This window comes from Triplophysa rosa, linkage group LG12 (assembly GCF_024868665.1).
Source record: "Triplophysa rosa linkage group LG12, Trosa_1v2, whole genome shotgun sequence".
NCBI classification, from domain to species: domain Eukaryota; kingdom Metazoa; phylum Chordata; class Actinopteri; order Cypriniformes; family Nemacheilidae; genus Triplophysa; species Triplophysa rosa.
This window is the reverse complement of record NC_079901.1, coordinates 25,552,115-25,564,434: the sequence shown is the minus strand read 5'-3', so window position 1 is coordinate 25,564,434 and position 12,320 is coordinate 25,552,115. Positions and strand designations below refer to the sequence as shown.

Below are 12,320 nucleotides of genomic sequence, written 5' to 3'. Positions count from 1 at the left end.
ACCAACAGCGAGCGTCTAAATGAAGAACTCTTGGAACAGTAGTGAAACTCCCCAAGAGCGACTGTTCTGCCAAGAGTTCTCCAAGAGCGCAAAGTAAAAAAAAACATCCAGGCCGTCCCGAAAGCATCCTGCAAAAACATCTAGAAAATTGGTCAGAGATGTGGTATCCAGATCAGAAAGACATTCTTTAACGTTTCATCAACGTAAAGCAAAAGCAACATTCATGCTAGATTCATGAATGAGCTGTTTTGCGTTTCAGGGACTGTAGCTTATGGGGTGAGAGGTGCTCTTCTAAAACCCTGAGGTTCACATCATCAACACACATCCCTCACACAGAATTCTTCTGCTGATGGGCACCTGAATGTTCTGGGATGTGAACTGTCGTTATCATCTTTGATTCGGTGATCAGGTCAGGTGTCTCATCCTCCACTGTCTGAGAGTCAAACTGATTGAGTCCAACGGAAATAAAGAGAGACGCGCACGCTCCTGAGCCAAAGACAATAAACAGTGTGAGAAAGTTTGAGTTAGACGCCCCACCCCGCTCCGCTCCTCCATCCGTCTGCCATCTGCATGAGGCCGGGACGCCATTACTGAGTCACGTGCAAAGAGAGAGAGAGATGAATTCCTTTGAAAAGTAGGTCAGTATATTGGCCCATCTGTTTTAGCCATAGCACACACAGCCCAAGAGAAAGTAAACACACAGAGAAATACTGCAAACCCTTGTGTGCTTTTTATCAGCCTTGAAGCCGACACGCTACCAGACCCTGACACAAACCACCGGCCCCTGAAGAACAATATCAATAACACACACAATATTCACATAAAACTCAAACGTTGTTTCAAGCATCCGGATCTGTGATGCTTAAACGTTGTCTGACTTTCAAACAGCGTTCACAGCAGACACGTGAGTGCACTTGTGTCCAGTGAGTGTTGGGTGTGATCCTCCAGCGTCTCACTGAATCACTCTTGGATGGACTCTGGTTTAGGGAGATGCGGATCATTGAATGGCTGCGGGACGATTCATTCCTCCTTACAGTATTTAATAATCTAATGGTGTCACAACAACAACCCAGTGTTCTAGAGCGGTGGTTCTCAAACTTTTTTGTTGTAAGGTCCCCCTTGTGTAGAGTGCATCACTTTGCCCCCCACCAAATAATGACTTATATCTTAAACTTAGAATTTTAATTAAACTAAAAACATATTCGGTTATACAATGCTGGAACTTCAGTTCTTTTGGTTGGTGGTCTTGTTTTTCTGATGTTTCATTGCATAAAATGTATGATACATTTCTAAGGCCACGAAATCTGCGGCCCCCTGGATCCATCTTGGGCCCCCCCAGTTTGAGAACCACTGGTCTAGAGAACATTCTTGTGTTGAGTTACTCTCAGCATAGCCTAAAACACCCCCAGAAAGCTCGTGAAATAAAAAGTACTCAATTTACTTTGTGAGCTCACATGATTCATTTTGTGGTAATCAGTTCATCCGTGCAAGTTTTTTTATCTTTGTTATTTTTCTTGTAGCAATCCTTGTAGTTCAATGTTTTCCCAGAATGTACACTGACCCTTCATCTCGACTGTTAAGACACTGTACTGTAACATTGTAGACATACAGTATATTGTTATGTCACAGGCCTGGCCACTACATGCTATGTCCTCTTCTAATGTAACCCCGTGTTCTCTTGAATATAAACCGTGCTTGAATATTGTGTTGTTTGATTTCAAAACATTTTTCACATCTTCTTTCATTGTGTATTGTTCGGGTCTCTTATTACAGGAGTGAAGGCGCTGCCAACGAGCGCGCTCCCGCGGCGAACCAAACGTCAATGGGAACGAGGACAAGAGATGATGCTGCAGCGCAAGTATGAGGCGCGCTCCCGATGGGACCTACGTTAGCTGCATACCTACATGTACATACTGAAAAACGTTAGTTCATCAGAAACAAATCCAACTGTTGTGTTAAATTAACTATGGTGTACAAATAAAACTCATGATTACTATAGTTAAACCGTGTATTTGGTTTTGCTATCATGGTAAATGGTAATCGGTTAGATAAAAAACACGACTGCAACACTTGAATTTTACTATAAACTAAGTTCTAAGGACATTCAAACGGTTAACGAAAAACATTTTACATTTAGGTATATAAGGCATGTCAGTGTTATCACAAAAACTACAATGTTATTCAATTTAAAATAAATAGTGAAATAAATGTGTAAGTAAACGATTTCTATGTACCAGGTCCAACTAAGCGTAATTCGCGCAGGATATCGCGAGGGTTCTCAGCTGCTACTGGACGAGATTTGAGTGAGAGGCTGAGCAGCAGCAGCCGTGCATTATTCAGCCTGCAACGCTGTGTGCTCCACATCTGCAACTTCTTCACTCTCTCCGCAGCCTGACAGCTCTTACCAGACACTTTAAAGCCTTTGTTTTTCAACGCGTGTTGGATTATTACCTCATCTTCATCATCTTCATCATCATCTACCGGAGGTACAGAAACTTTACCTCAGTTTTATTCTCTGCGTTTAAAGTTACTCTCGTGTGTTATTCTTACTCGGATTCCACAGAAAAGCATAGGTACACATATTTTTCATGTTTATTAAGTGTATGTTGTAATGGTTGTGTTATTTATGTAAGTTGTTGGTCGTGCAGCGGGAGCGCGCGCAGGATGAGGAGGCTGCTCGCGTTCGCGGCTGGACTCTCGGCGCTCGTGTCGCTGTGTGTGTCTGCGCAGACGCTGGACGCGGGCGCAGACGGAGCTGCGCAGATGCCTGTGGCGAGCGCAAACAGAACAGCAGAGCAGACGAAAGCGAGCAGATCTAAGCGGCGGGGCGGCGGACAGGACGTTCTGAAGGGGTAAAGCATCACTTTACTATAGTAAACTTTACCTTACACTTTAAAGCGTTGAATATGGAATGCACAGTAAAGGCTAACATACACTACAAGACTTTTGCTCAGATTTTCAGTCTGGACTTGTTGCAGAAAGTGTGCGCCAGTCTGCAGATTTGATCAGTTAGTGTGTTTCTATCTGAAACTTTCTAAAAGTCTGCAAGTGTGTGATGTCTAGTTTAAAAAAATCTGTTCAGATTTGAGAAGTCTTGTAGTGTTTTCCAGCCATAAACAGATGCTAAGTGATGTAGTTTGAATAAAGTTAGTCTTTCTTGACTGGAGAAAAGTTGATTCAGGGCTTCAGCTGTCTGGAAATATCTGGGATTTATAAAACTGAGCGAGCTGGAAAGTCATGCAGATGAATTAACTGCTGAATCCAGTGAATGTAACTTACATGTTTTCTTCAGCTCAGATCAGCTCTTTGTGAGAACATTCTTCATTCTTCAATGATTTTCCAGTAATGAACTGTAACCCAGAACCACTGGAAAAGTCATTTACTGGAAGAGTCATTAGTCAGAACACAGCTGCGACAATTTCACATGACATTAGGAATTGGTGTATGTGACCAGCAGGAGCTGCTGTTTTTAATATATTTTGTTGTTTGGTGTTTGTTTGGAGAGACGCTGCATATTTGTCTGGTGTGTCATGCACTGCTGATCCCAATAAAACAGGTCATAATCACATATTCTGTATTAAATCCACATTAAAATGGTAAATATTTAGATGAAGTCAGTATGTGGTTCAGTCATGTGAAGTTACTGTATGTTAGCAGGCCAAGTTCGTTGTGATTTTGTGAAGTGTAACATGCTTTTTGTTTGTGCAGGCCGAATGTGTGCGGCTCTCGTCACCACGCATACTGCTGTCCCGGATGGAAGACCCTGACCGGGGGAAACCAGTGCATTGTCCGTAAGTCCTCATCAACTTCCTGTTTGATGTGTGCTGGTCCAGTAGAAGATATTGCAAACACGCTATTGGCAGGAATGCTTAGAGCTTTATGAGAAAAGCCATCATGTGTGGCGACTGGTTTACTTCATTTTTAGTTCACGCTTGTTTTTTTCTTTTGTGCTCGAATAGAATAGAATAGAATAGCAGCGCGCAGGAAAGCTGTTGTGCATATTGTGTTGTGTGATTTTGGCGGTCTGCAGTCTTTGCGCCGTGGTGGGTGGGGTGATGTTGTTTACATGTGAAGGTCAGCGGTGCTTACAGTTCACTGGAGAGAGTCACAATGGTCCAGATTCTTTGACCTTTCATAAACTGTGTTTACGTGATTATTGATGTTGTTTAAATGACTGAAAGTCAACTGTCTGTTACTCAACATACTTTGGAATGAATGTGCATGTGAACTTCAAGATACAGGGATACAAGTAATAATCACAGTCAATAAAAGAAACTGTTTTTCCTAGCGATTTGCCGTAGCTCCTGTGGTGATGGATTCTGCTCCAGACCTAATATGTGCTCATGCCCGAATGGTCAGATTTCACCCTCCTGTGGAACCAAATCAGGTACTAAAACTCTGTTTAAGTCTTAATACTGCTGTGTCAGTTACACTGCTAGGGTCAGAAATGATCAAGCTTTGTTTTCAATTTCTGTTTCTTGAAATGACATAGAACGCTTTTCCACCATCGGTCCGAACCGTTCTAAGCACAGTGTGAAACGGTTACAGTTATGTTTCCAGGTTCGAAACGGCACGATTACAACATGTTCTTGGCTTGAAATGCTAATGAATGCACGCAGAGGCATTATAGCTCATTCTCTTGTGTTACCAATGCAACACGTGATGCATTTGTGTTTACATTCTAAAAATTTCCCTTATCAGCCCTGCGGTGCTAAATGAAACCATTTACGTACCGGCTGGCATGGATCAGCACGGAGTGGAACGATCAAGCAACGAGAACGATTCGGCGCGATGGTGGAAAAGCGCTCATAGTTTTTGTCCAGTTCCATTTCTGACACAACTGCTTCTGTTTGATGGTTGTTTCTGAAACCTTTGTTTAGCAAGGTTCGCACGCACTATGTACATGCTCCCCCTACCTAGTGGTCAAATCATATGGGTTCAAGGAGTAGTTCACTATAACTCAGTGAGTAATTTACTCACCCATTTCATACATGCCGTCCGTGTGTTTTTTTCTTCTGTCGACAACAAATTGAGGCTTTTGAGGAGAGCTTTCCAGGGTTCTTCTCCATATAATGCACTTCAATGGGGGCTGTTGGTTAAGGTCCAAATTTCAATTTCATCGCAGCTTCAAAAGGCTCTACACAACACCAGCCGATGAATAAGGGTGTTGTCTAGCCAAACAATTGGTCATTATCCAAGAAAACAGTATATACTTTTCTAACATAAATACACGGCTTGCATTGCCTCCGTGATACATGTTCACGGCTTCCGTATTACGCGATGATGTTGGAAAGGTCACGCATGTCGTAGATTTCAAAAGATTTAAACATCCCTGATTTGCACATGAACTGACCATTTTAAAGGGGTCATATGACACGGCTAAAAGGAATATTATGGTTTGTTTTAGATGTAATGCAATGTGTATACACAATTTAAGGTTCAAAAACGCTGTATTTTCCACATATCGTGCATGTTTGTATCTCCTCTTTGCTCCGCCTCTCTGAAACGCGCAGATTTTTGACAAAGCTCATGGCTCTGAAAAGCAAGGTGTGCTATGATTGGCCAGTTCACCAGTGAGTAGTGATTGGTGGAATACTGCAAGCGTGTGAGGGAAATGTGACGCCTCTGACCATATTTGGAACATCAGGTTCCTCTTCAATTGTACTGACAGGTACGCCCACCTTACTTGAGTATACATTTGGGCGGTCTTACTCAGATCAGACCACCAGCTGACGTAGATTTGTGGGGGTGTGGCTACACGAGGCGTTTCAGGCAGGTCTGGGTGAGCATTCAATTTTAGATCACACTTTCATTTCTGCAATTTTACACATCTAATACATGCATGAGCAACTTATAACACACCAAAGACACAGAAAAACACGCCATATGACCCCTTTAAACAATAATCTTGCACATATAACGTGTCATTCAACATCCAAGAACTTTTGAACGGTCTTCTTTCTCCACACTCATAAACACTGGGTCGGAACTTCTGCTTACAATTTTTTTCAACTGCTAACAAGCATTGTTCAATACTGAAGGCACATTTTCAAAACTCTTCACACATTCAGCAAAACACAAGTCTGTGCAGTCCAAACTGTGACTCATTTTTCATTGCTTTCAGACAAAATGCATTCAGTGACCACATTTTTCAAAATTCACAAACACTTTCGTCATTCATAGTCCACAACCTGCAAAACACTATGAATTTACAGCACATTTTTCAATTGCTAGCACACTGCTTTAAAAATGCTTAAAAACACTTTTAAAACAGAATGATGACAATTGCATTTCTGCAGTCATTATTTTACGTAAAGTATAGACAATTTTAGCTGAAATCCTACTCAGGTGATCTGCTTTAGTCTCATTACCATGATTTACTGTATTTATTAAGGGGATAGCTTGGAAATTTTGTTAGGAAATATGGATCAAAGAAGAATGGTTCAGAGAGGGAGACCAAGACCAAGAGCCGTAATCTCTGATGAGATAAGAGCAACAATTATTGACCATGTAGTAAATCACGGTCTCTCTTTGAGAGAGGTCTAAGGGTGCAACCAAATCTGCCGTGTTCAACAGTTGCATCAATAGTACAAATTTTCTGACAGAACAACAGGTGAGACAAGCATCCTTTGATGATACTGTAACTGAATTAGACATTCCAGTCAGTATTTTCCACGATGGCCAGAGAAGACATCAGATGTGATGTTGATGAGAACTTGCGGCCAAATGCAAGAGAGAGGGACGACTAGATCCCTCACTGTACTTTTGTTGATGTGTTGAATTCATTTTTATTCTTTATTTTTTTATCATCACCTGGAACGTTTTTCCTCTTTTCACCTTTGTACTGTAACTTTCAAAGATGAAGTACTACTGTATAAACAAAGAAAACTTACTGTCAGCACATGTAACAAGACTGATTAAAAATGCTGTAGTATATTCATTTTAGTGAAAATTAGTTATTTGAAAGACTGATTTATGAGACAAATAATTCAACATATACTAATAAAGTTCATCATTTCTGTAATGCTCCTTGTTGTTAGTGTTTTTTAGGTCAGTATGTTATGAATGAAATGTATGTTTTCTGAATGAGAGTTGTTGTCAGTGTTATGTTGGAATGAGCTTATTTTGAGACATAGATGAAGTGCTTTGTTGGTCGGAGTGAGTTTTGGAGATGAGATGAAGTGTTTAGCCAACAGTCATGTTGGTAATGCAGACTGTGTGAAGAGTTTTGAAAATGTGGCTTCAGTATTGAACAATGCTTGTTAGCAGTTGAAAAAAACTGTAAGTCACACGTGACCTTTCCAATGTGATTACAGAGTACGTGAAGTCGTGGACGCGCTACATGGAGGCACTCCGAGGCAGAGCAAGCCATATATTTATTTATGATGTGTGTGTGGTGGGATCTGATGTGTGTGATGATGTGTGTGATGGGATCTGATGTGTGTGATGATGTGTGTGATGGGATCTGATGTGTGTGTGATGGGATCTAATGTGTGTGATGGGATCTAATGTGTGTGATGGGATCTGATGTGTGTGATGGGATCTGATGTGTGTGCTCACTAATCAGCAGGGGGCTCACTAATGTGTAATGTTTTTCTTCAGTTCAGAACTGTAATATCCGCTGTGTGAATGGAGGCACATGTTTGGAGGAGACGTGTTTGTGTCAGAAAGGATTCAGTGGAGCTCACTGCGGCCAGCGTAAGGCATCCCATAATAACATACACACACTCATCATCTGTACTGACACACTGATTTTAGTGAGATTGTCTCTGTTTGTCTTTAGCGGTGTGTGAGTCTGGCTGTCTCAACGCAGGCCGGTGTGTTGCTCCAAATCGCTGTCTTTGTAATTATGGCTTCACTGGGGCTCAGTGTGAACGAGGTAAAACACACTCACACACACACACGCACGCACGCACGCACGCACACACGCACGCACGCACGCACGCACGCACACACACACACACACACACACACCCTTTGTTATGTGTTTTGTTGTGTTGTACCTGACTGTATCTAGAGCAGTGGTGAACACAGACGTGTTCAGAAACAACAGACAGAAGTCACTTCACCATCCACCCAGAACAACTTTGTGTGTGTGTGTGTGTCACTGGTATGAGCTGCAGATGTGTTTGTGAAACAAGACAAATCGTTCTGTTTGTTTGTTGCTGGATTTGTTTAAATACATATTTGTGCCAAACAACAAGTAAAACATGTCTTTATGACACACTCAGAACATATGCTGTTCCTGCAGGAACTTTTTACATCTCAAAATAGTTTACTGGAGTTACAGCTAAATACTTTGTAATTCATTTTAAAGCTATTTCAATCTGTCAGACTAGTGTGTGTGTGTGTGTGTTCTTGCAGTTTCAGATACAGACAAGGTCGGAGTGTTTGATTGGCTTGATACATGAGCACAATATACATGGTGACGTCTCTACATGTATGTACTTTACATGTGTGTGTGTGTGTGTGTTCATGCCACCAAATAGAATTTGTTAATTTGTGTCAGACTTAAATCTGTGAAAATATCCAAGTGAAGTGCAGCAACTGAGCTTTTCTTACAAATGAAGTCTCAAGTTCACACAGGTTTTGATCTTCACAAGAACTAGAGACATCATCCACTAATGTCTGACACAATACTTTTATCTTTTTGCACTGTATCTGCTTTCTATATATCGATTTCATTTGAAACCTAACAAACTGTTCTTAATAGGTGTGCATGTGCTGTGTTTCTAATAAATGACCCATGCTCTTTCTCTGTTTACACCTGATATCAACACCTGCCTGAGCTGATCTAATCACTAATGCTCAGCACTAAATACAGGTGTGAACTCTGTCCAAATGTCTGTGTTCATCCATCCGCTTGATCCACATTTAAAAATAATCAAAAACAAATGCGACCAAACAGCATTGACCTGATAGGACAACAGATGACCCCGTCTGTCTGTTCCCCTAAAACACGATCTCACCGTCAGCTGAATCAAACCTTCTAGAAACAGTTGCACACAACCTGAGCACTGATGTTTTTTTCTAGTCACATTTTTGTAAATGTTTGTTTAATTGGATTCAGAGGCATAGTGTGTGACTACAGCAACATTCCCAAAGATTTATTCAGCTGATGAACTGCTAGGGATCATGAGTTTCATAATGAGTCAAGCACAAGTTGTTCTGCCTGTGTGTGTGTGTGTGTGTGTGTGTGTGCGTGTGCGTGCGTGCGTGTGCGTGTGCGTGTGCGTGTTCCATCACTCACAGATGTCAAGAGCAGTGCTGGGAGTGTCACACACATGACATCACTATACACATGAAGCGGTTTTGAGTTGATCAACATTGTAAAGACATGTCGTGAGGCCGATGAACAGACTGTGTAGAAAGAGTTACTTTCTCTCCCCTCTCTCTCTCTCTCTCTGATAATTAGAAATACATGAACTGTTTACAGCTTTGCCTTTAAGTCTTTTATTGAAATGCTTTGTTATGATTGACTCCAATGATGGATGATGCGTGTTTAAAATCATCCTGCTTATTATCTGACGGTTACTGGACAGGTCGTGTTTCTGATCATGTGCTTGCTAATGTATTTGGGAACAAGTGGTGTAAATAGTGTAGAATTCATCTTTAAATGTTGTTCAGTTTGAGTGTATTTATTTAGCACTTTTCTTCTCACATCTCACATACAGAAGAACGTCTCTAGAACTGTAAACAAGAGAAGAGAACACATCTGTTTATTGTTACACAGTTCACAGTTTTCGTTTGAAATGTGAGTGTAGTCAGTTTTGAGAAATTTGTCATGATTGAATTTCCGGTAAATATGAAATTCCTCCACAAACATAGTGTTTGTGATTTGTGTTAGTGTGTTAAATGTGTTTTTGTAAGCTGGTTTCTTTGAAGTCTTCTAAATGAACTGTGAATCTGTCTGACACACACACACTGTTCCAGATGACCCTCAGCTACAACATGATAGTCAAATCTTTCCCAGACAACGCTCAAGTGTTGCTCTCCATGTGTTCCTGTCTGTAATGTTTTCTGTGTGTGTTTTTCAGATTACAGAACTGGGCCCTGTTTTGCGTCTGTCAGTAATCAGATGTGTCAAGGCCAGCTGACAGGGATTGTGTGCACCAAGACGCTGTGTTGCGCTACGGTGGGTCGGGCCTGGGGTCACCCGTGTGAACAGTGTCCCGCTCAACCACACCCGTGCCGCAGGGGTTTCATCCCGAATCATCGCTCTGGAGCCTGCCAGGGTAAGCGCACACACATGCGGGCCAGCTCTGATCCAGTCAAAACTGGGGGTTTCTTTCTCATGTTGGAATGCTAGCAGTCATACAAACGAGGATAAACTGCTAGAACACATAGTAATGCTGTTAGGATGTGAACTTTGCTCATGTGGGCTGTGATGATGTGATGTGAAAATGTGCAGTGATCAGGGTTTTTCCTGGCTCAAAACGAGGTGGAGGTGGTGCAATCCTTATCTTGTACACACACACCGTACCTGTAAGTGGATTAACCAAACAATTTACATATTAAAACATAAAAATTAGATGAAAATGACAATTATTAAGATATATAAAACATTACTATTATTCAACCAAACAGAAATGTTTTTAAATCAAATAAAGCTTTTTATGCTTTTCAACTAACGTTTCAGCCCACAATAGCCAACTAAATTAACCAGTCTTACTAAATTTGCAAAGCTCATTCACATTCTGCGTTCTCTTGTGGTTTGCATGATTCACTGATTCTTTATATTCGCTAGTGACTAAAAAGTTTAAACAAATCGGTTCAAAGGAGTCATTTGTTTGCGAGTCGTTCTGATCGCAATGTGCGTTCATACTGGCGAACTCGCTGTGTGCCATATAACGCTGATTCAACGAGCCAACTGCACAGATTGAACAGTATACATTCATGTCCGCCACGTTAATTTAAAGGTGTGATGAACTGGGCTTTTATATTGTTTTATACTGTTGTATGAGGTCTACTTATGACGTTCGCGTGGTTTTTACATTCAAAAACATCAAAATCAATAAGTAATAGGCTATTTTCTACCCGTATTTGAGGCCGGTGTTGTGCCGAAAACAGACTCCCTGCCAAATTATGACTCCCCCATTCCCCACTAACATTAGGTGTTAGGATTAGGTGTGGGAAATATTACGTTAAAATATACACGTTAGCTCTACCATCTTCCTATTGGTTGTCGCTTCTGAAAGTCGCTCTTCATTTGCATGAAGTTGAAGATTTCTCAACTTTGTCGCGTTGCTAGGCACGCCCATCCGGTCGCAAACGGTTGCGACTGCTCGTGTCACCGGAAGTCGCCAGCTCTCCATTGAAATTAATGGGATCATGTTGCTTTGTGGCTTGTAATCTGAATGCAGCTTGAGGCGGCACGAAATTTGACAGAGGCGGCCGCCTCCAATTTTTCTATGCAGGAAAAACCCCGGTGATGTGTGCTGTGTGGATGTGAAATTTGCTCATGTGTGCTGTGAGGATGTAATGTGTGATGATTGAGGTATTTTTAGAGGCTGTAGTTTAATGGCTGTAGTGTGGAAATGTTTTTGATTCATTTCAGCTCAGTTTAAATGTGTGTGTGTGTGTGTGTCATTTGGCTCTTACTGTAATTCCTCCAGCTGTGTAAATTCTTTTATCGTCTGGCTGTGTGAGGCACACTTTGGGGGGGCAGGGGTTTTTCACTTTTGTGTCAAGCCTACATCTTTTTTTTCTCACACTATTTCTTCAAATGATTCTGTTTTTTTACTTAAAACCTCAATATTTTTTCTCTGTTGTCTCCTCTTTATCAATAAGTGCTGCTGTACACCCATATCTCATCCTGTCTGCTATTATATGTGTGTGTGTGTGTGTGCGTATAAACTATGCCGTTGATACAATTTACAGCGCATTACATGAAACATTTTAAGATGCTTTTGACTTGAAATTGAGTGAAACGTTAAATGAATTTATGAATATTTGGGGATTTTGTGTGTTCTTCTTGTGCTTTAATGACATTCATATGCACTCAAGCAAACATGATCAGAACCTGATGGGATCTGAGAATGTTACAGACAACATCACGTAAATCTGCCATTTCTGATTTGTGACCTAGAAATAAAATAGCAATATTTCCTTTTTATTTTACCTCATAACTTTGTTATTCAAAATGCTAACACCTTCAAGTGTTTTTTTCACAAAATGTGGTCCTAGACTTTTGTTATTTACAATACATGTCTTACAAAGAACATACAAAAGAAATGCTGATGTTGTCTATTCGCACTGCTGTTTTGAATTATGCATCCTGATTTCAATGCATCTATTGTGTAGTTAAAGCATTTCCTCTG

The 12,320-nt window shown here is 41.0% G+C and overlaps 1 protein-coding gene across 2 annotated transcripts in view; it reads left to right on the top strand.

Annotated features, from left to right (window-relative positions):
* Positions 1 to 2,332: 2,332 nt before the first annotated feature.
* Positions 2,333 to 12,320, top strand: part of fbn1 (fibrillin 1) — a 48,533-nt gene continuing 38,545 nt past the window's right edge. Inside the window, exons 1-7 of one of the 2 annotated variants that reach the window (XM_057347599.1) lie at positions 2,333 to 2,486; positions 2,649 to 2,852; positions 3,709 to 3,791; positions 4,289 to 4,387; positions 7,603 to 7,698; positions 7,784 to 7,879; positions 10,038 to 10,235. In XM_057347599.1, coding sequence (XP_057203582.1) covers positions 2,665 to 2,852; positions 3,709 to 3,791; positions 4,289 to 4,387; positions 7,603 to 7,698; positions 7,784 to 7,879; positions 10,038 to 10,235 — 760 coding nt within the window. In that variant the 5' untranslated portion in view covers positions 2,333 to 2,486; positions 2,649 to 2,664. Of the gene's footprint in view, positions 2,487 to 2,633; positions 2,853 to 3,708; positions 3,792 to 4,288; positions 4,388 to 7,602; positions 7,699 to 7,783; positions 7,880 to 10,037; positions 10,236 to 12,320 lie in introns of both variants that reach the window. The other variant, XM_057347598.1, reaches the window with a different exon arrangement.